The 23,746-nt window shown below is 41.3% G+C and overlaps 1 protein-coding gene across 2 annotated transcripts in view; it reads left to right on the top strand.

The window, feature by feature from the left end:
• LOC140641240 (contactin-associated protein-like 3) overlaps positions 1-23,746 on the top strand; it is a 191,467-nt gene that overhangs the window by 41,242 nt on the left and 126,479 nt on the right. For both annotated transcript variants that reach the window (XM_072840790.1, XM_072840781.1), the window contains exon 3: positions 2,537-2,730. In XM_072840790.1, coding sequence (XP_072696891.1) covers positions 2,537-2,730 — 194 coding nt within the window. The remainder of the gene's footprint in view (positions 1-2,536; positions 2,731-23,746) is intronic.

The raw sequence follows: 23,746 nt of genomic DNA, 5'->3' as shown, positions 1-23,746 counted from the left end.
CCATCGGCACCCAGCAGCCCCCATCGGCACCCAGTGGCCCCCATGAGCACCCAGCGGCCTCCATCAGCACCCAGCAGTGATCTGGGGGTTCCCAGGGTCCGTGTTATCCTGCCAAAGCCAATTGCCCCCTGGCCTTTGTGGGTTCTGAAATTCCATCCCTTTATTAGAATACCCAGTTAATCGAATTGCTTAATTTGCATATCAGTAGTCTCTGGTCACCACAGGTAAAGAACAGGAGATGCTCAGGGGCCATTGCCTACAGGTGTTGAGGGCTGGTTGACAGATAGGTAGCTGCACCTGTGTGAGAGCTGGTCCCAGGCGACAAGCTGGAGATATCACGACATGTTTACTGAATTGTGCTTCTCCACAAGGGTGATGCCATGCTACTCTTTCCATGAGAGATGAAAATTGCCAGGGAAAGATGGTGAAATGTAAGAAGAGGTATCATCAGTATCCTCTCTAGGACTTTAATACCAACTAGGATGAGCCAAAATAACAGGGCATTTATGTACTTTCTTGAAGATTTAAACCGATCTATATAAACTTTCAAATGTGGACTCTCCACAATACGACGATCAGTCGAATGCCATCGCCTAATTTTTAAGTTTATTTTTGTGAGGATCATAAAATCGCACCTAATCATAGAGTAAGTAATGTTCCTTTGGACCGTTAGCTAGCTCTCAGCTTAGAATCCAGAAGGACTTCCATTTATTGACCAGTAGTGGGACCCTCGGACCAAACAGTAAAACTAATCTTGTCATTAGAGACAAGGAAAGACTGTGAAACTGTCACAGGCTGGAGGACACAGAGGAGACACAGTGTCTCCACCAGATCCTGATGCGGAGAAACGGAGTTAGTGGGAAACACTGGAAAAGTCAAAATAAAGTTTGTCATTTCATTAGTCTCTGAGCCTTGATAAAAGTACTGTGGTGATGTCAGATATTAGCTTTGGTGGACCCTGGGTAAAAAGTAGACAGGAATCTCCTATGCTATGTTTGCAGCTCTTCTGTCAATTGGAAGTTATTTCAGAATAAAAAGTTTAAAAATGTGTTCCAGAACAACCAAAACTGCAGTGTACTTAAGGATTCTGGGTCAGAGGAGAAGGCATTGTGCTTATGGCACATTAATAGGAAAATTTGGAATACTTCAACAAAGATTCACTGTGGGAAATCTGGGTAGAAAGAAATTAGAAAGGCTCTGGGTTCTAAAGAACTTGTAACTTTAGACTTTACGAAAGGTGGTACATGGGCAAGTTGTGCTGCTAAAGGAGGACATGGTGAAGAAACGTACATGCCTGCCTCCTGTTGATGCCTCTGTGCCCTGATGCAAATGCCCCTCATCCCCTCCCCTCCGAGCTGCCCTGTGACACTGTCACACCCCTCCCGACACACACTCAGCCCTACTGGCTTTAGCAAACCAAGTGTGGATGTCAGCGAGAGCTCCTAACAAGAAGATGGTAAGTGTTGTCTGATGCTTTAGGCCTCATTATGAAAACCTCGAGGTAGGTGTCAGCACAGTGAGGGGAATTTTTTTTTTTTAAACCGCCTTTGTCGTATTAGGGATTATTTATGTGACTCGTGTTTTCTAGACATGGATAATTAGGAAAATATCAATTCCAGAATGTGTATCAAGCTTATTTTCCCATTTTTTTATTGCTTATTAATTTAAAATCAGAAAATTCAACATGAGAGCTAAATCCAAATCCAAAACTCATGTTTCTGTTAAACTGGAAGAATGAAATATATCAACAAGACATCCTTGGGTTGCTCTAACTTTTCTGTTTCTCATCTATTTCTCTATGGACAAAACAAAGCATCCATCATGATTTCTGCTCCACAGCTATTGTCTCGAATACCTGAAAATGTCCTTGTTATTCACTCGCTCTGGATTCTCCCTTAAACTCCCTGCTGCCTCTCAGAGGTGTCTCTCCCTGTGCAGAAAAACCTTCACCTCTGCCCCTGACATACTGCACTTCAAATCGTTCTTTGAAATGTGTTTCTCGCATGAATCTGTAAGCATATCGAGTGTAGGGCTGTGCCATCCATCACCACCTTTCTCATCTCAGCATTCAGTACTGTACTTCCTCAGGTTCGGATTTGAGAATTAAGCTTTTCTAGTTCTACCATGGTCTGAATGTCTTCCTTTAGATCAGCCAAGAGTAAGTCCCACGTAAAGGCCAGTAAAGACACTAGCTTCAATCATGGATGCAGCGGCATGGTGTTTGCTTGTTCACCTGCTGCGTTAGGCACTTTCACTTAGTGGGACCCCTGGACATTAGAGAGTCAGGGGTTATGAGCTCAAAACCAAAGCAATTAACAATTAATTAATGTAGGAGTCATCTATTTACCTACTGTGGTTTTGAGTGCATGTGTGTGTGTGTGTGTGTGTGTGTAATTATGAGGGGGTTAAATGTTCCAGGATTTGAAACTCTGATTTTCATCTGTTTTATGTGTGTTCCCATTCTTACAGAACCATATAGATCTTAAAGGTTTCTTTCTCTTTACCATGTTTCTCCTGTTTCTGTTTCCATTACAAGGGGCTGGTGGCTGGTCTCCACTTGTGTCAGATCAATACCAGTGGCTGCAGATTGACCTTGGGGAGAGAATGGAGGTCACGGCTGTGGCCACCCAGGGGGGATACGGGAGCTCCGACTGGGTTACCAGCTACATCCTCATGTTCAGCGATGGCGGGAGGAATTGGAAGCAGTATCGGCATGAAGAAAGCATCTCGGTACGTTCCTTCGGTGGAAGCAGTCTGTCAGAGCATGAATTACGCCAATTACTACTTGTTGCTGCAAATCTGTCAGATCAAGTCTAGAAATGGAGCCTCCTAAATTACTTGAAAATGTTTTCAAGGGAATGTAAGACACATGTGGCATTTTAAAATCTGCTGCCCATGTATAATTTATGAAATAAGTAAAACAATTTTGTAATGTAGTGAAATATGGAAAATGTCTTCCCATTATTCCTTAACATGGTGTGAAATCTACAGACTAAAGTCACATGCCACCTACTCTATTTGTTTTTTGTTTTGTTTTGTTTTGCTTTGTTCCATAATCCAGGAGCTGGTATTGCCTTGGTGTTGTTCAATTAAGTAAACCCATTCTTCAGAGTCCTCTGATTAAGTGAGATTTCTGAAGGACTCCAAACATTTAAAAATACATGTAATGACAGTCTCCCCGTGGACAGCATGTTGAGGGATGCAGGTCTGGCTCCGACAGAAACGTGGGTGCTGGTGTGGCCCCTTCTAATTCATGGGAGGTAGATCTCCAGGATTCTTTGGAACTATAACTAGTTTACATTATTTTACACCAGTGACATAGTTTCTACTTCTGATTACGTACCCATGCTTCTTTTAGGAGAATTATATTTTGCTTGCCTGACTTTTCATATATTAAAATGTATGAAATTTATTACATAGCTGGCATTTTGAGTCTTCAAACAGTAGTCTGCCCAGAACGAGGAGCTCTGAAAGTAGACTGTGGTGAACATCTGCAGCATTTGCATGTCGCTGGTGGGGCAATGGATGGAGGGGTGCGGCCTGCAGATTTCTCAGGTGGAGAAGGAATTACTTTTTCCTTTTTTTCCCCTTCTTTTATAAGATGTTTGTTTGTTTGTTTGTTTATTTATTTGAGAGAGAGAGAGAGAGAGAGAGAGAGAGAGAGAGAACAAGCAGGGGGAGCAGCAGAAGGAGAGGGAGAAGCAGACTCCCTGCTGAGCAGGGAGCCTGACATGGGGCTGGATCCCAGGACCCCAGGATCATGACTTGAGCCTAAGCCAGAGGCTTAACCTACTGAGCCACCCAGATGCTCCTACTTTTTTTCTTCTTATTTAAAGTATCCTTGAGGCGCCTGGGTGACCCAATTGGCTGAGCTCCTGACTCTTGATTTTGGCTCAGGTCATGATCTTAGGATCCTGGGATCGAGCCCTGCATTGGGTTCCATGTTCAGCAAGGAGTCTGCTTTAGATTCTCTCTCTTTCTCTGTGCCCACTCCCCCTCTCTCATGAATAAATAAATCTTTAAAAAAATACCCTTTAGATGGTTGCCAGGTACTAGGGGAAGGGAGGAATGAGAATTACTATTTAATGGGGACAGAGTTTCAATTTAGAAGATGAATAAGTTCTGGAGATGCATGGGGGTGGTGGTTGCACAACAGTGTGAGTGTTAACGCCATAGAACTGCACACTTAAAAGTGACTAAAGTGGTAAATTTTATATTATGATGATTTACCCACAATAAAAAATATAGTTTGGCTTCTATTTAATTTAGGCTAAGGACATCATGTAACTCTTAAAAATTTTTCTTGTCACAGTAAGAAAAAAAGTATCAGGGAGTAAGCTGTTACTTGTTATCATGTGGCTTATCTATAACACTAACAAGCAACAAAATGATACTATTCATTGGTAACAAATTGGCCTCATTTGAACTTCCTTAGGACTGTTACTTAGCATATAAATTCATAGATTATGGTCTATTTAATTTCTTGTCTCTGGACCTCTTTATAGTTCATCAATAAATGCTGGTTTCAGTTGAATTAAGGGGGTACCTGGGTGGTTCAGTCAGTGAAGCATCTGCCTTCGACTCGGTCATGATCCCAGGGTCCTGGGGTCAAGCCCTGCCTTGGGCTCCTTGCTCCCTCCGCCCCTCCCACTGCTTGTCCTCTCTGGTTCTCTCTTTCTGTCAAATAAATAAAGAAAATATTTTAAAAAATTGAATTAAGAAGAGCTAACCAGTTGTCTGACATGAGGTAAAAAAAAAGGTAAAAGGTAAAAGTTGTCTGACATGAGGTAAAATCTCTCCTAAAATATAGGAGAGATTTTTGTGTTTTGGGGGCTGGCTGACTTAAATATCCCAAACAAGCAGTTGCCAAGTGTGTGCTTAGAAGTAGATATTGATGTCGAGCTAATTCTAAGAACACCAGGTCTAAACCAGGGTGAAGATCAACAGTAATTAAGAACAAAGAACAGTTAAAGCTTAACAAAGCATCCACTTAGAGAACTTTTGTTCAAAATTAAGTCTTGTTTTTTGAAATCAGCTGATAGTTAATGCATGCTTATTCTCAGCCGTATTAATCAAGGTTCACATTTTTACCCTCACCCCACCCCAATACATGGTTGAGAAATTGGGACAATTCCTGTTTTTCAGCTGAGCAGCTTGGGAGAAACCATATGTAAGTATTTACCATCTGGTACTTTGTTTAGAGGGGCTCAGGGGAAATAAGGTCAGGAATTAGTAGCATTGTTGATCCTAGACCAAGCAGGTGAGGGCAGATGCTTGGACCCTCCAGGCCCACCTGTCATCCTACAGTCAAGACTGGTGTGGTGGCCTCCCTCCACCCGGGGAGGGGGCTTATGGAGACCTGCCTTCCCCTTCTGCATCCCCAGCACATCACTGTGCCAGGTACTGAGCAGAAAATTGGTAAATCTTTGCTAGATGGATGCATGAGTGGCATCTACCTTCTGACAGGATAGGATGCTTTTCTTGAGGTCCCTGCTCTGCAAGCCTTCAAAACCCTTTGTCTCAGCTCAGGGGTGCTTGAAGCTCCAGGGCAAGCATTCCTTCTGCATTTTCATCTTCTTTAGGACGGGGGCTCATCTTTGTGTTTTCTCCAGCCATCACCACAGCTTAAGTGAATTAATCTCTTTGTACACAGTTGACTGACCACAGTGAGTCACACTTGTTGATAGTCATGAGATTATCAGGTTCTTGAAAAACCGTCAGGCTGACTTGGCTGCTCTCTGGCCCCCTCACACGGTCAGCTGCTCTTACTCATAAAGCACATATTATACCAGAGGCTGTACCCATTCTTCAGCTGGTGGGTTTATGGATAGACTCTTTCTATTAATTTGAGAGTGGATTTAAGATCCAAAAAAAAAAAAAAAAAAAAAAAAACTGCCTTGAAGTATTTACACTCTTATTAGGAAAAGTAATATTGTCCTTTCCTTAGTTTTGTACTGCTGTTGTATTAGGCCACTATGCACTTGGTGGCTTAATGCAAGACAGAGCTATTACATCACAGTTTCTGTAGGTCTGCAGTCCGGTACACCTGGCTGGGTCCTCTGTGTAAGGTATTGGCAGAGCTGCAGTTTTCCTCCTCCAAGGTGTCTGGTGATCCCCAGGACCCTCCTCAGGTTCTGTGATTCACTGGGGGGACTCACAGGACCAGTGTATAGTCATAAAACTATGATTTATAAAGGATATAAAGCAAAATGAGTAAAGGAAAAAGGTGCATGGGATGAAGTCCAGAGGAAACCAGACATAAGCTTCCACAAGTCCTCTCCAAATAGAGATGTATAGAACATAATTCCCCCCCAAAACAATTTATAGCAATCGGTGTAAGTGTTAACCATGGAAGCTCATTAAAGACTCAGCAGCCAGGGTATTTATTGGGAGGTGGTCACATAGGCACCCTCCTTGCAAGACCCCTACAAGGAAGACAGGAATTGAATATAAACTGCCCTGTTTGCATAAACATTAGGCCTAGTGAGCCACTCTTATCATTAGGGTCTTGGTAAGAGGCCAGTCTTGCAATTTGGATCAGTCTAGGTGATTTGAGAGTCCAACTACATGGTGAAGAGGATGATTCAGGTGGTCTCTGGCTCTGCTGTACCCAAGAGGTAGCCATGCCCACCCCACCTTCCATGAGTTACCTGCTGGCATTTATTTACCTGTACAGAAGGATGGGTTTAAAAGTCTGGGGGAAGCACTTTGACTCCCTGGCTCCAGCTGACGAGCCATCTGAGAACTCATATCTGTGGTCAATGGAAGAACCCATGTCAGCAGGTGGCCCCATCCACCCCACACTAGGCACCAAAGCTCCTGGGCTGTGGGTGGAGCCATGTAAGGACCTAGAGGCCACCTGAATGGGGCTGGCATGGACTAAGAAGGGAAGAATCCTGGGATGGCCATATTTTCAAATTTCCCATTCTTCATCTCTCTTTATGATCCTTTGCTTTCTCTTATATTTCTCTGCTTTCCTTTCCTGATACATCACATCTTTCTATTCCTATCCTCTGCTTCTCTATGGGAGAATCTGGATTATCGTGGTCTCTACAGCTCAACATGTGGCCCACAGTCAATCAGCATCACCTGGGTTCTTGACAGAAATGTAGAATTTCAGCCCTTTTCCTGGTTTGCTGGATCCAAATGTTCATTTTAACAAGATTCCCAGAAGATCCCAGAAGTGTGGACCAACATGATGCAAGTCCCATCTGTGGGAGAGATTGTTCTGCTCCTTAACTATCCTTACCTGCCTGGATCATGGGAGATCACACCCCTGCTGGAAGATAGAGCTTGTCCCACACACATGTTCGCCTGAGCACACGATCCTCCCTGTAATTGGACCTTAGGAACCTCTCTCCACTATCCTGTGGCTGCAAAGACCCTCTTCCTCCCCATTAGTCACCAATCTAGTGGAATGAAGCCCAGAGTATCTTCTGCTTGTTTTTATCAATAAATAACAACCAAGTGCTTGAAGTTAGTACCATCCTTGAGAACTATGTTATTTCATGAATCTGTACATTTTGCATTAATTAGGGCTTATTCTTTCCATTATAAACTCATCAGAACTCAAACTCAAAGATTATATCCCTTAGGAATTCAAGATTGGGCTGTTACTCAGAATGCAATGGCTACTTAGAATTTAAGTGAATTTTTCTTCCTATGCAGGATGTTTGTGTGAGAAAGGCCTTCTTCTAAGACCAGACTGGTAAAATGTATTTGGAAAAAAAAATAAGAGAAATTATTTGAAACAAACATAGGCTCTAATATAAATAATTCTATTTAATAGATTTCTTTTGCCTTGAAAAAAATGTGTATCAGTAGGTCCTAGGGTGAACACAAAAGAGAAATAACAAACCATTTGAAACTTCATTCTACTTTGGATGATTTACAACCTAAACCAAGTAGAAAATGTAGACTAATTAGCGAGGCTAATTAATATTGTATTGAAAGACACAGCAACCTTCTAGTGCTCCACAAGAGGACAAAGGTGATTTTGTAGGGTAAAAAGATTTAGGGTAGAAGAAGTGACAGGAAAATACTGGAAGCAAGACAGATGGGATGGGGGGGTGGTGTTCGTTATGTCTGCAGTGGTTTATTTTTTAAGAGAAGGGTCTGATGCACACAGAGCTAGTCACCTTGTTAAATCCAGATCACAGGTACATGTGTGTCTGTTTTTTGGGGGGATGTGTCTGAAATATTGCATAACTGAAAAAAAAACCAAACCCCAAAATACTGAATTCAGGTTTAAAAGAACAATGGTTACTTGGTAAAAATAGAGAAATCATGTGACCCATGTGTGATTTCAAAGTAAAGAGGGATAAAAACCTTGTCCAATCATAATGAGAACAACCTGAATCAGAAATAAGAAAGAGTGTTTGTGTGCAAAGAAGTAGACACTCTGCTAAGTGGAAGCTTTGCTGGGAGCCGAAGTGGAAATTCACCTGACAGAGGTCCATATTAGTTTAGTCATTTAAATACATGTTGGCTTATTTCAGGTCCAGGTTCAGACATTTATTAGTGAGTTGATGACCCAACAAGGCCAGGCCCCACATTGCATCTGAGGTTGCAGAAAGGGTCTGCAGGGTTGGTAAGGTCAGACATGAGGTTCATGCCAACACCAGTCTCACCAGTCCCAAGCTTGGCTCTGAGACTGATTAGTGTTTAGCAGAATGGAGCAACACTTCGATGATTCTGTCATCGATCACTTCTATGTACTCAGCCTTGTTGGGGACATGGTTGTCTCCTTCTTAACCATCCAGCTCATCACGGAAGCATATCGATCAGCATGGCAGTGACTTTGGACCATACTTTGTTGATTGTGCTTACCACTGTGGACCGCAATTGGATTTTCTATACACGTCTTCCCTTCCTGGGCTCTGAGAACCATTATGTCAGGGATTGAAGCCCCCAGAGGCCCAGGACTATTACGCTTTCTCAGTAAAGGGCTATTGTATTGAATTAAGGAAAAGTTGCTGTTCTCAAATAGACCTCAACCAGATGGGTAGTTAAGGATATAGAAACCTTAGCCAACCATGGGAGGCTGCTTATGCAGTGGGAGGCGTTGGGTGGCAAATCTGAGCATGAGAAGACGTTTAACTCTGCTTCCCCACAAGGCTGTACAAGGATGGTGCCCTATTGAGCCTAAGGGGGTTGCATGTACCCTTAACTGTGGGTCACAGCAACAATAGAGATGGATGCTGGATTCCATCCATGAAAAACTCTCACAGCAGCTGAAAAGGTTGAGGCAATGAAGTGCATGAGCCATCCGAGCTGCAACTCCATAGTAACCAGTGGCTTCCTGAGAGGCAGGGTGTCCTGTAACACTGCCTTTGTCAGGGCTCTGCTTTAGGTGCAGAACTAACTAACTTCCTTCCTTTCTTCTTCCTTCCTTCCTTCCATCCCGCCCTCCCTCCCCTCTCTTTGTCAATGACAGCCCTCTCCAACCCAAAAAGCTTCACTCTGTACCGAAATTGCTTAGACACCCCCCTTCTTTCTCTTCTTTCTCATTTTTTACACATTAGTCTCTTTTACCCCATTCATTCATCTCGTGCCTATGTCACATCAGTTCTGGAGTCAGGGGCTCTGGTCTGTGTATCCCTCTATCCTTTGTCACTGCTTCATAGAAGTCATAATTTGGCTCGTTTGAATTGCCATGTTATCAGGCCAGGAGGGAGGGATATGGTGGGCAAGCCGAATCTTAAATATGTTAAAAAGAGAAGTGGGAAATCTTGAGACATATTACAAATTATGTTACTTTTCATATTGACCAAGCAGTTGCAGAAGTGCTGTTTTTTTTTTTTTTTTAAAGACACATTTATTCAGTGTCATGATCATACTATTACATTTAGCAATCAACAGCATGGGTGCAAAAAAAAAATCTACATTAAAACCCTTTGTTGGAATGCTTTACACTTTCCACAGAACAGAAACTAAAATAACCTGTTACACGTTTAGTCACAAATACAGTCTTTGAGTTTTTTGCCCATACACATGAGTATTGTCTAAAACATGTCTTCTTTGTAGCAGCTAGGCCCTGCCACCACTGTGCTTGGCTGAGTTCACAAATCTATTGTAACCTTAGCTTCCCTGTCACTTCTCTGGCTCTCCTCTCCTGCTAAGCTTTGTTTCCTGGCAGTAATTAAAACCTTCTGCCACTGCCATAGCTGCTGCTGCTGCTGGAACTGCCATAGCCACCTTGGTTTTGTGGTTTGGCAAAGTATTGGCCTCCACCACCATAGGGGCCAGAGCTTCTGCCTCCAAAATTTCCTCCTTTCATGGGTCCAAAATTTGAGGATTGATTGTTGTAATTGCCAAAATTGTTACAGCTTCCGCCACCTCCAAAGTTGCTTCCACTAGCACCGCCATAGCCGCCTCCACCTCCTCCGTTGTTATAGCTGTCATAGCTGCCACTCCCACAATAGCCACTACCCTGGTTTCCAAAACCCTGTCCACCACTCCCACAGCCTCTGCTTCGTCCAGAGTAACCAGGGCCACCTCCTCCATAACCACCATCATTACCAAATCCGTTATAGCCATCCCCACTGCCACCATATCCACCACCATCTCAAATACCACCGAAGCCACCTCTGACCACTGAATTTCCCTCCACAACCAAAGTTTTCATTCCCACTAAAACCACCTCCACAACCACCACCAAAGTTTCCATAACAACTTTGGCCTCTTTGGCTGGATGAAGCACTAGCCATCTCTTGCTTCGATAGGGCTTTCCTTACTTCACAGTTGTGGCCATTCACAGTATAGTATTTCTGAATGACAGTCTTGCTACAGAGTCATGGTCATCAAATGTCACAAAAGCAAAACCTCTCTTTTTTGCCACTGCCTTGGTCAGTCATGATCTCAATCACTTCAATTTTCCTGTACTGTTCAAAATAATCTCTTAGATGATGTTCTTCAGTGTCTTCTTAAATGCCACCAACAAAAATCTTTTTCACATTTAAGTGGGCACCAGGTCTTTGAGACAACCCTCAACCATGAGACAGCCCTCTTTGGTTCCACAACTCTTCCATCCACCTTGTGTGGCCTTGCATTCATGGCTGCATCCACCTCCTCCACGGTGGCATACATGATGAACTCAAAGCCTCTGGAGCATTTGGTGTTTGGGTCTCTCATTACCACACAGTCCATAAGCGTTCCCCATTGCTCAAAATGTTTTGAAGCTCAAACCTCTGATGGAGAGCGCCCACAGCTGCTCAGGCTCTTTGGGAGACTCTGACTTAGACATGACAGCAGTGGGAGGGGAGACTTTAATGATGCTTACTCAGCGGCATCCAGGGGCAGAACCAGAAGTGGTGTTTTTAGCAATACCTGGAAATTAGGACATATTTTATGAAAAAAGTGTATTGTAAACTGTAATATGAATGGAATATGGCAGAGTCATGAGGGAGATAGCTTTAAAAGTAGGATTTTTGTTTTTCATTCGCTGAAAGAGCACAAAAATAAAAGCTCTCTTTGTGTCAAGCAAGAAAAGCGAATGATGAAAAAATTAAAATCTTACAAAATTTTTCTCCAGCAGCACAGTCATTGAAAGGAAATGCCACTTAGCCAAGTCTCAAGGAGGGGGGAAGCAGGGCAGCTGAGGGAGGCCCTCCAGCAGGATCTCATGGAAATTCTTCCTAGCCTGTTGCAACTTGGGCAGCTCAGCTTCAGAAGATGTTGTACTAATAGTTGGTCTCAGATGGAATGATAGTTAATTCTACAAGTTCTCCAGCTTGCACACATACTGTAAACATGCAGAATGCATAAGTATGGTGTGTACTTTGGCCTATCTGTGGAGGATTTCCTGGGCCTATAATTTTGACATAAGAGCTTCAAAAGTGGCTTAGTGCCAGATGATTGAGGTCTCCAGGAAGTGGCCCATCGGGAAGGGAGAGCGGTGGAGAACCCCTGTGTTCACAGCTCCTGATAACACCTTTGGTTTTATGCCCTGTGCACTACCATGCCACCTGTAGTTAGAACAGTTTTATGCTTCTGATACAGAGCACATTTTATAAATTTATATAGACAAAGGCAGCAGTGAAATACATAATATTTTGCAGAAGAGGATGACAGGCTTTGGGTTTTTAAAAAATGTTAATGTTGCTAGAAACACAGAGATGATGAGAATTTCTGATTAGCGATCCTCAAACTTTCTGAGGAGTAAGGTCGGGGCATCAGGTGAGAAGCTGGATGTCATCTAAATATGTTTAAAGGTCTCAGACTGAGAGAATATTGGTGTAGACCAGGGGTCTGCCAACTTTTTCTGTAAAAGGACAGATAATGAATATTTTCAGTAGACTATACAGTCTCTGTTGTGATTACTTAACTCTTCCATTGTGTGAAAGAAGCTGTGGGTGTTATGTAAATGAACAAGTGTGGCTGTGTTGTAATAAAACTTTATTTCAAACATCTGCAGCCAGCTGCATTTGGCTCTGGGCTACAGGTTGCTTGATCCCTGGTTTAGTCCATTTTGGATCTATCTAAGCCGTGAGGTAGGGATCGAGCTTCATTTATTTTTTCCAGGTGGTTACCTACTTGTTCTAGTATCATTTATTGAACAGTATTAAAGAGAGAACAGCATTAACACTGATGTAAAATAAATGCCTGTTCACCAATCTCAAATAAATTAGTGCTTCTCAATATGTTTGTCATGAGGGTCCTCCGGGTGAGTTGTCTTTGTAATTTATGAAGGTAAATTTACTCAGGTAAAAAGTAGTATTTTCTGTTATTGTTTGTTCATCTCTGGATAAAGTTTTAAACTTCTACTTCTGCCTTATTTCAGAACTTGTCTCAGAGAGAATCAATTTGGGGTTTCCCTTACTTTTGAGACTATAGAGGACTTTTAAAAAACACTTACTTGGGACGCCTGGGTGGCTCAATGGTTGAGCATCTGCCTTCAGCTCAGGGCGTGATCCTGGGGTCCCAGGATCGAGTCCCACATTGGGCTCCCTGCATGGAGCCTGCTTCTCCCTCTGCCTGTGTCTCTGCCTCTCTCTCTGTGTGTCTCTCATGAACAAATAAATAAAATCACTTACTCCACGTGATCTTAAAAGATGAATGTGTTAAGCCCTCCTTTCTGTCTCTATCCTTACATTCTCAAGTTATTAGGTGCATTCAGATAGAGAAGGAAAGGATACAAGAGGCATAAAAATTAGAAATGAAGATAAATTATCATTATATGCTTTTTAAGAACATAAGAAAGTCTCCTGAGAAATAATTTTAAAAAATAAAATAACTCATCAATGTACCTCCTTTTGAAAGTAATTTCCAAAATTAATTACTCTTCATACCTATAAGTAATTAGCTAAAAGATAAAGGAATCACGGACCTCATTTACAACAGAATCACAAACAATAAAATTGACAAGAAATGCTCCAAAAAATATTTAAAACACCATTAAGTGGCATCGAAGAAAAGTGAGATTAATCCTTGTCCTTGGGTTATCAAGACTTGATAGTGTAGGGATCCCTGGGTGGCGCAGCGGTTTGGCGCCTGCCTTTGGCCCAGGGCGCGATCCTGGAGACCCAGGATCGAATCCCATGTCGGGCTCCTGGTGCATGGAGCCTGCTTCTCCCTCTGCCTATGTCTCTGCCCCTCTCTCTCTCTCTCTCTCTCTCTCTGTGACTATCATAAATAAATAAAAAAATTTAAAAAAAAAGAAGACTTGATAGTGTAGTGATGTATTTTCATCCTAAACAAACCTGAAATAAAATGAGGTCTTTCTAAATTGATTTTAAAATGTTTGCATGAAGGAATAGCCACAGCAATTGGCAAAAAGAATAGTATTAAAGGGAATTTTAAGTTTGGAAAATGCCTTATAAAGGATAAATCAAGCTTTTTAAATTAATATTGTTTATGTTAGCATATTAATGCAAAGATTGGTGAAGAAACATAATAGGGTTCATTAACAAATATATTTACAGAATTAGCCTAAAATAAATGTGACATTTCAAGTCAGTGACAAAAAATGGATTATTCAGTAAATGATACTGGGACAACCTGGAAAAAAGGAATATAGCTGGATCCCTACTGTATATCTTAAATATTAAGATATATAATAAATAAATAAATAAGTCAGCCACAGAGAAAGGACTGGATGCACTTAGGAAATGTTTTGTATGGATTACTGGGGAGAGCATGCTAAGCAAGATGGGATACCTAGATGTTACAAAAGAAAATATTGATAAATCATAATAATTTAAAAATGATGAGTGGAGAAAAAATGCTATCAGAGGACACCAAACATAAATTGGGGAAATTTTAAATATATATATGACAAAGAACAAATTATCTTCATTTGTAAAGCATTCTAATAAATAAATAAGATTTTAAAAACCATTTAAAAATGGGTAAACATATACAGAGGTGGCAAACAATGAAACAGAGAGGTTTATAAATGCATGAAAAGGTGTTCACTCTCACAAACCTTGGAGGGTAGTTTCCTCCAAGGTTCAATTTCTCCAAATTAAATAAAAGTATCTGAAGCACTGGCTCTTTGAGCTCTGAACTTAACAGTCCAAAAGGAGTGGGACTTTAAGTCCCCTCAATATATGGCCTACACTGTGAAGAAACTCCACCTCTGGGAATGAATCCCACAGGGACACTGAGGTACATAGAAGGTGCCTGTGAGAACAGTGCTCACATCAATATAGTTACGATCTGTTCTCTGCCAGTAAATGAGCACATAGGTAAATTATGATACCTCCATTTTATGGAATAATGCAGTATTACATAGAACACATTTCTTTGAAAAGAGTGAGGTAACTGTATTGGTTGATAATGAGCTTTAAGAAACATTACTTTAATGCAAGGAAGAGTGATACATACACTATGCTCCTATTTGAAGTTCCCAAGATGAACATATACGTACATATGTATGCAAACATACAGAATAATTCTGCAAAGATCTACACAACAAATTAGCAATAGAATTTCTCACTTGGAGAAAGGGCTAGAGGCTAAAAATACACAGCAAGTGTGATTTTTAAACTACCTGTATGTATTGCTGTTCAATTAAATAGTAGGTGTTGAAAGGATTAAAAAAATACAAAATAGTTTTTTTTCAAAATAGTTTTTTATTGTGTTAAAAAGCACATAACATTAAATTTACTATCTGAACTGATTTTAGGTGTTCATTAGTGTTAAATATATTCATATTGTTGTGCAATGTATCTCTAGAAGTTTCTTGTCTTGTAAAAATAGAAGGTCTGAACACATGGCACACAAATTTCCCCTTCCTCCTCCCCTCAACTCTTGGAAACCACCTTTTTACTATCTGTTTCTATGATTTTGTCAGCCTTAGATGATTCCTGTAAGTGGAATCATATAGTACATGCCCTTTTGTGATGGGCTTATTTCATGTAGCTTAATGTCCTTGAGATTCACCCATGTTGTAGCATGTGACAGGATCTCCTTCCTTTTAATGGCTGCATAATATTCCATAGTATCGATACACCACATTTGGTTCATCTGTTGCTATGGTCTGAATGTTTGTGTCCCACCAAAATTCACCTGCTATAACCCAAACCCTCCATGGTGATGATAGTATTAGGAGGTGGGACCTCAGGAGGTGCTTAAGTCATGAAAGTAGAACCCTCTTGAAAGGTCTTTTATAGGGCCTTAAATAAGAGGCTCCCAAAGATCCCTACCCCCTTCTGCCCATTGAGGACACAGTGAGTGAAAGTGTGTAGCTCAGAAGAGGGTTTTCATCCGACCACACTGACACACCAATCTCAGACTTCTAGCCTCCACAACTGTGAACAGTGAATTTCTATTGGTTTTAAGGCCCCCAGTCTATGGTATTTGGTTTTACTATCCTGAACAGACCAAGATATCAATTCATCCATCAATGGCCACTGGAGTTGCTTCTACCTCTTGGCTATTGTGAAAAATACTGCATTGAATATGGGTGTGCACCTATCTCTTGGAGATCCTGCTCTGAATTTTTTTTTTTTTGGACATATACCCAGAAGTATAATGGAGATGGTGATTCTATTTAAAGTTTTTAAGGAATCTCCAAACTGTTTTCCACAGTGGTTGCACCATTTTGCATTTCCACAAACAGTGCACAAGGGTTCTAATTTCTCCATGTCCTCCATGTCTCCATGTCCTCCATGTTTACATAGTGTGTTTATGTGGTTCTCTTACCATTGAGATTTAAAGGAAAGGCAATGCCCCAAGGACCCTGAGTGGCCCTACATGTTCTTGTGGGGTATGCCAAGAGTGCAAGGCCCTGGCCTTATGCAGACCATTCTCAGGGTGTATTACAATAGCAATTCTTGAGATGAGGGGCTGCCTTCCCCAGATAAGTCCAGGTTTGCTTCCACTGTAAGTGGATCCCCATCAAGCTCCATACTCTTGTCCTCTAAAGCAGCAGACCCTTTGCATCTCTGTGGTACTCAGGGCGGCACGATGAGCTGACCCAGTATTCATGAAGCCACGACTTCTCTGTCAAGTGATTGGTTTCCAATATGGTGTCATTTCCCAGCTGTTTTTCTGGATGACCACAACTTACATGATACCCAATCTTCTCCCTGTTGGCATTTGGAAGCTCTCAGTTACTGACCTTTCTCTTTCATGGGGCTTCTATGCTGGTCTTTCTCCCCAGATTATACCCTTGTTATAAAATGTGTCAAATCTAGGCTCCATAGGCTAATGGCTAAAAGGACATATCATTCATGCTGTCTTTTTATTAAACATAAAAAATATATATTCATTACCTGAGATTGTCAGCTGAAATGAGGATTTAGGCTTGGGTGTCCTTCATGTAAATGGAATTTTAAGTCATCTCCACTGCGAATATAATCCTAATGTAGGTTTTTTGATGATGCAAATAAGAATAAAGACTATTCCAGTTTAAGGAAAACGTTTTTAGGTGACTTTCTTCTTGCATATAAAAGGGCAAGCTGCCTCTGGAATTACGGGACAGAGGTTTGTGTGCATGGAGATGAGCCCATCTGTCTGCTGTGTGTCTACCAGGTGAGCAACATACCTGAAACACACGATCCCCTGCCAGTCATATTCCCAGTTACTCCGTGCTGTGCTCAAAACTCTGTTTCCTTCCTATTGGCATAACCTTCTTTTCCTTATGCCCTTGAGGAGAAATCGGTTAAAACTATCAAAGAACCCAGTTTTGAAAGAGTCCGAGGTCAGAGCCCTTTTCCAGAAGGAGCTGTGAACAAGAAAAGAGAAAGGCAGGCAGTGGAAGTACCAGAACTTCTCCTCGCATTACATCTGTGACCAAGAGAGAGAAATTTAAAATAAATCACATTTGATGTGCGTTAGGCAAATGCACTTTATTTGGATTGAAGTCCCATCTTCTATTGTGTATCTCTTAATGGTCTTAATCATTCAAACCTGAGTGGCTTATCTTCCTTTCAGAGCTTTGAACATTTTAACGATTCAATAGCCTTCTTTTTTAAAAGAGAGAAGAGAAAATTTTCAGGAGCAGTAGAAGAGACCCCCGGGGAGCTTGCATGTATGCTGCAGCAAAAGCTTTATTAGCTGAAGTTCCCACTGAGGGAAGATTCAGGCACAGGAAAAGCTCCTATTTCCTGTAAGAAAATTTGAGGGTTAGCAGTAAAGTGTCCCAAAAATGGAACGTGAAATTCCTGCGGCAATACTTTTTCCTCTGAATATCCCCCAAATAATAATAAGTGAAATGCCCAATGCATTCATTGTATTGCCAATAGATTTTCTTTACTCTTAAATTAAATAAACACATGAATTGATTATTTAAAGAAGCACACAGTGATCTCCTGGCTCTCTTGGAAAACCTGCCTCTCAGACATTCCCAGGCACCTTTAGGTGGAAAGGGATTAAGTCTATCCCTGTAAGATTTTCCTAGGGCTGCTATTACTCAGTACCTAGGGCTTAAAACAACAGAAATTCATTCCTGCACAATTCTGGAGGCCAGAAGTCTGAACTCAATCTGTTGGCAGGTCCATGCTCCCCACAAAGGGTGTAGGAGAGAATCTTCCACGTCCTTCTCATAGCTTATGATGTTGTCGTCAATTCTTGGTCTCCTGGCTTGTCAATGCAGCACTCTGATGTCTGCCTGTCATCACATGGCATCTTCTCGTGTGTCTTGGTGTCACCTCCCCTCTGCTCTTGTCTCTTCTCTTCTTATAAAGACCCCAGTCACATTTGATTAGGGTCTAACCTCATGACCTCATTTTAACTTGACAATTGGAAAGACCAGATTTCCAAATGAGGTCACATTCATAGGTTCTGGAGTTAGGATTCCAACATATCGCAATGTGGTGATGGCCAGGAAGGACAAAGGTAGTCGTAGTCAAATGATATTTATTAGACAGGAGGAGAGATACCTTCTCATTTTGTCTGTTGTGACCATGTTTTGTAAGGGAGGAAGAGCAATAATCTGGAATTGGCAGGAAATTGAAAAAAAAATGCTTTTGGACTTCCTGGCAAATAAGCCAACAGCACCCCCCAAGTAATACATAGAGTGGCATCCAGAAAGAGAAGCTGGTGTGGAGTCAAGGTGAAGCACGGTGGCTGCATCTAACATTTACTGAGTGTTTATTGTGAGCCAGGTATGGTTTCAATCATTCTAGGTGCATTATATCATTTCATCATTTTCAGCGAGCGTCTTCATTTTACAGAACAAGAAACTAAATTTCAGAGTTACAAAATAGTCAGGTTCAATGCTGGAACACTGGAATATGGTTAGATACGATCAACATAGTCCTTTATTTTCTTTTTCATTATTCTTATTGTTATCACCTGCTTTGAACTAGTCTCCCAGTGCACGCAGAAAGCCTTAGAGAACAAGAGGGAGGAGGCATGAGAGGATGGCCATGCTGTTGGTGAGGTCGAGGCAGATCTGAGTATACCTTCACCTGCTAAACCCAAGCTTTGGGTGACCCAGATCTGGGGACTTGCTGACCTCAGGATCCTCAGTGGCATTCTGGAATGACGTGGTTTTGCTACCGTCTCAGCCCAGGCTGTGCCTCTGTTCCTAGAGCTCTGCCTTCTATGTTCAGGTTCCCACATGGTCCCTCTGTCGATTCTTTCTCTTCGGTGGGAGTGAAATGTAGACCAGACCCAGCTATTCCCTCTAGATTTGGGACCCAGCAAAGTGAGTGGCTCAGCATTGGTAAGACACAGTGCCTACTTTGTCTAGGGTTGTGGACTCGCTCAGCAGCTTGGGGCATCTTGGTTTGGGTAAGTGGAAGACAGTGAAGACAGCCATACTAGGCTTGGCTCTGGTTTTCTGTGGCCCTTGTGTGGGCACAGCACCTCTGAGCTCAGTTCTCCCTCTGCCTCTCTGGCTTCCATGGGTCCTTTCTGTCATAGGAGACCCTCCTCTCCAGCCCTTACACATCTTGTCCTCTAAATCACTCCAAACCCGGAGCCTGGTCCTAAAGAACCACCGTGGGCTAAGAATGAACCAGAAGGAGGGAGAAAGCAGGAAAGGGGATGCAGGTGAGAGGCAGTGGGGCTCCATCCCCATTTGCAGAGCCTCAGATTGCTGACTTGACTGTGCCTAGGCTTGGGGGCTGGACACTGCCCCAGATCCAGTGCTCTCCATCCATCAGTCCTGTGTCATCTTCAAATCTCATTTTACATTTCCTTTCTCATTCACACTTTGTGGTTGAACAATGCTTGGTTTTTGCTTTCTGTTTTTTTTTTTCCTCCTGATTTTAGAATTAGGACTTCCAAGGTAGACTTTTTCCCCCCCATTTGCTGCTTTCCTCTCAGACATTTTACCTTGTTTGCCAAAGGCTGATTGTGTTACCTTAGTCCTGGTTAGCCTATTTGGCAGCTCTTGAGATGAGCCCTCTCCTAGTCGGCGTTCCTCAGGAAGTGGAGTGGGGCAGGCTCGTGGACAAGCTTCTGGAAGAGGCTGCCACTTGTTCTCAGGGTGGGGCAGTTTCACTCAGATCTGGCTCCTCAGCCACACACCCTATAACCATGCAAATCCTATGGGGGTGGAAGGTGGAGCCTCTGCTTTTATCGTGTATGAATCATGGGGTTGTAACTTCCTGTGTCTCAGTGCTTCATTTGGATTAATGATTCAGAGTTCATTAACCTGAAGATTAAAAAAAAAAAGTGTTAGTGCTGGCAATATCTAAATAAAATAATGGGCATTTTGAGAACTTCACTGTGTGAGGTTGATGATGGGTGTATTCCCACTGTGTGAGCGCAGGTGAGAAAGTGTGCCACAAACCCTGACACTTGGGGACTCCATATGAGGCCTGGTGGCAGGTGAGTCCCATGTCACTGATGTGAAGCTGGGGATGGGCGTGGTGGCAGAGGCACGGAGTGACCAGGAGAGCTGCACTGGGGTGCTGGGGTGGGTGGGGTTACCCATCACCACCGGGACTTTATATGCAGGAATTAGGTTTCTCACTGGATCTCAAAGCAGGCTGCGTCTCATCGGGAACCCCCACATGAAGGCAAGTGCACCTCTTATTTAATTTTTTTTTATGGTGTGGTAAAATACACATACCATAAAAGTTACCGTTGTAATTATTTTTAAGTATACGGGTCAACGGCATTGAGAGCATTCATATCGCGTGTCACTGTCACCACCATCTATCTTTGGAATCTTTTCCATCTTCCCAAACCGAAACACACTGCCCATTACCTAATAATCCATTGCCCCCGTTCTCCAGACCCTGACATCCACTTTTCCACCTTCTGTTCCTGCGAACTGGACCAACCTAGGTACCTCATCTAAGTGGAATCATACAATTTTTGTCCTTTCTTGACCGCCTTATCTCACACAGCATAATGTCCTCAAGGTTCATCCATGTTGTGACGTGTGTCGAATTTCCTTCCTATTAAGGCTGAAGAATATCCATACCACACGTATATGCCAGTTTGTTTCTCCTCTTGTCTCTTGATAGGTACTTGAATTGTTTCTACCTTTGGGCTCTGGTGAATACTGTTCCTGTGAATTTGGGTGACCAGATATCTATCTCTTTGAGGCTCTGCTTTCAATTCTTTTGGGTAGATACCAAGGAGTAGAATTGTTGGATCGTATGGTAATTCTTTTTTTAATTTTTTGAAAAACTGTCTGCTTTGCTGCACTGTGGTGCATTCCCACCAGTGCACTAGGGCTCCAACTCATCCCCATCAACACATTATTTCCCATTAAAAATAATAGCCAAAGGGTGTGAAGTGGTATCTCACTGTAGCTTAGATTTGCATTTCCCTGATGACCACTGATGTTGAGCGTCTTTTCATGTGCTTATTGGACATCTGTATATCTTCTTTGGTTAAATGTCTATTGAAGCACTTTGTGCATTTTAAAATGAGTTGTTTGATTTTTTTTTTTTGTTGTTGTTGTTGTTGGGATATATTCTGGATATGAACTAGTCAGATATATGATTTGCAAATATTTCCCGTCATTCATGGGTTGCCTTTTCACTGTGTTGATAGTGTTCTTTGATGCACAAAAGTTTTAAATTTTGATGTGTTTGAATTTATCTATTTTATCTCATGTTTCCTGTGCTTTCAGTGTCATACCCAAGAAATCATCGCCAAATCGAATGGGATAAAGCTTTTGTTCTGTGTTTTCCCCTGAGGAATTTTTAGAGCCTTAGGTCTTATCTTAAGGACTTTAATTCATTTTGAGTTAATTTTTGTATATGGTATAAAGGTTCAATTTTATTCCTTTGCATAATACCCAAGCTTCTTAGCATCATTTGTTGGAAAAACTGTCCTTTCCCTGTTGAATAGTCCTGGCACCCATGTTGAAAATTATTTGTCAATCACTTTGCAAAGTATTGGCATCTTAAAAATACTAAGTTTTTTAAAACATGAACATGGTATGGCTTTCCATTTATACGTGTCTTCTCTAATTTCCTTCAGCAACATTTTATAGTTTCCAGGGCACAACTCCACTGCCTCTTGGCTAAGAATATTCCAGTGTATTTTATTCTTTTTGATGCTGGTGTAAATGGAATTGTTTTGTTAGTTTCCTTTTTAAATTATTCATTGCTAGTGTATTGAATTGCAGCAGATTTTTGTATGTTGATTTTGATCAACTGCTATTGCTTAGTTCTAAAAGTGTTGTTTTTGTGGTGGTGGTGGTGGTGGTTTTCCTGGAATCTTTCTACATATAAGACTATGCCATCTGCTAACAGAGATAATTTGATTTATTTCTTTCTAATTTGGATGTCTTTCATGCTTAATGGTTCTGGCTCATACTTCAGTTTTGTGCTTGGTAGAAGTGACAAAATCTGGCATCCCTGTCTTGTTCTTGATCTTAGAGGAAAAGCTTTCAACCTTTCACTATGGAGTATGATGTTCTCTGTGGGTTTTTCATATATGGCTTTTATTATGTTGAGGTAGTTTCTTCTATTCCCAGTCTGTTGAGTGCTTTTATCACGAGAATGTGCTGAATGTTGTCAAATACTTTTTCTGCATCAATTGAGATGATCATGTGACTTTCCCTTCCTTTGGTAATGTGGCATATGATATTGATTGTTTCCTGTCTATTGAATCATTCTTCAATTCTGGGAATTAATCCCACGTAGTAATGATGCAAAATTTTTTACATATGCTGCCAAATTCAATTTGCTAGTATTTTGTTGAGGATTCTTGCACTGGTCTTAATAAGGGATTATTGGTCGGTAGTTGTCCTTTCTTGTAGTATCTCTCTGGATTTGTATCAGGGTAATGCTGGCCTCATTGACTGAGTCAGGGAGTTCTCTCTCCTCTTCATATTTTTGGAAAAGTTTGAGAGGATTCATGTTAATTCTTTATTTGGTAGAATTCACCAGTGAAGCCATCAAGTCCAATGTTTTTCTTTGTAAGGAGACTTGATGTCTGATTCAGTAGCCTTACTTGTTATGGGCCTGTTCATAGTTTTTATTTCTTTTGGTTTAGTTTTGCTGAAGTTTGGTTTCTAGGAATTTATCCATTTCATCTCAGTTATTCAATTTGTTACTGTACAGTGTTCAGAATACTCTCTTATAACCCTCCATGTCTGTAATATCTGTAGTGATGACCTACTTGCATCTCCTCCTTTAGCTATTTGAGTTCTCTCTCTCTTTTTTTATCAGTCCGTTAGCTAATGCTTTGTCAATTTTGTTGATTTTTGAAGAACCAACTCTGGGTTTTCTCTATGTTTCTATTCTCTATTTTGCTTATCTCTGCTTAAATCCTTATGATTTTCTTCTGCTAGCTTTTGATTTAATTTGTTTTTCTTTTTCTAGTTGCTTACTGTGTAAAGTTTGGTTACTGATTTTGAGGTAATTCTTCTTTTTCAATGTGGCATTAATAGTTGTAAATTTTCCTATTAGCACTTCTTTTGCTGCATCCCATAAGTTTTGGTAGGTTGTGGTTTCATTTTCATTTGTCTTGATACATTTTCACATTTCCTTTATGATTTGTCCCTTGACTCATTTGTTGTTTATGGTCATGTTGTTCCATTTCCACATATTTGTAGATTTTCCAATTCTCTTTCCGATACTGATTTCTGGTTTCATTTCATTTTGATCAGAAGAGATACTTCACATGAGTCCCATCCTAAATTTTTTAACCTTGTTTTATGGGCTAACATCTGGTGTACACTGGAGAATGTTCTATGCCTTTCTACTGTTGTTGTATGGAATGGTTTGTAGATCTCCATTGTGACCACTTGGCTTATAGAATTGTTCAAGTCCCCTAATTCTTTATTGATCTTATGTCTGATTGTTCTATCTGTTATTGAAATTGTGGTATTGAAGCCTCTATTATTCTAGATCAATCCATTTCTCCTTTCAGTTCTGTCAGT

The sequence above is a fragment of the Canis lupus genome, chromosome 1 (assembly GCF_048164855.1).
Source record: "Canis lupus baileyi chromosome 1, mCanLup2.hap1, whole genome shotgun sequence".
NCBI classification, from domain to species: domain Eukaryota; kingdom Metazoa; phylum Chordata; class Mammalia; order Carnivora; family Canidae; genus Canis; species Canis lupus.
This window is presented reverse-complemented; position numbering and strand designations above follow the sequence as displayed.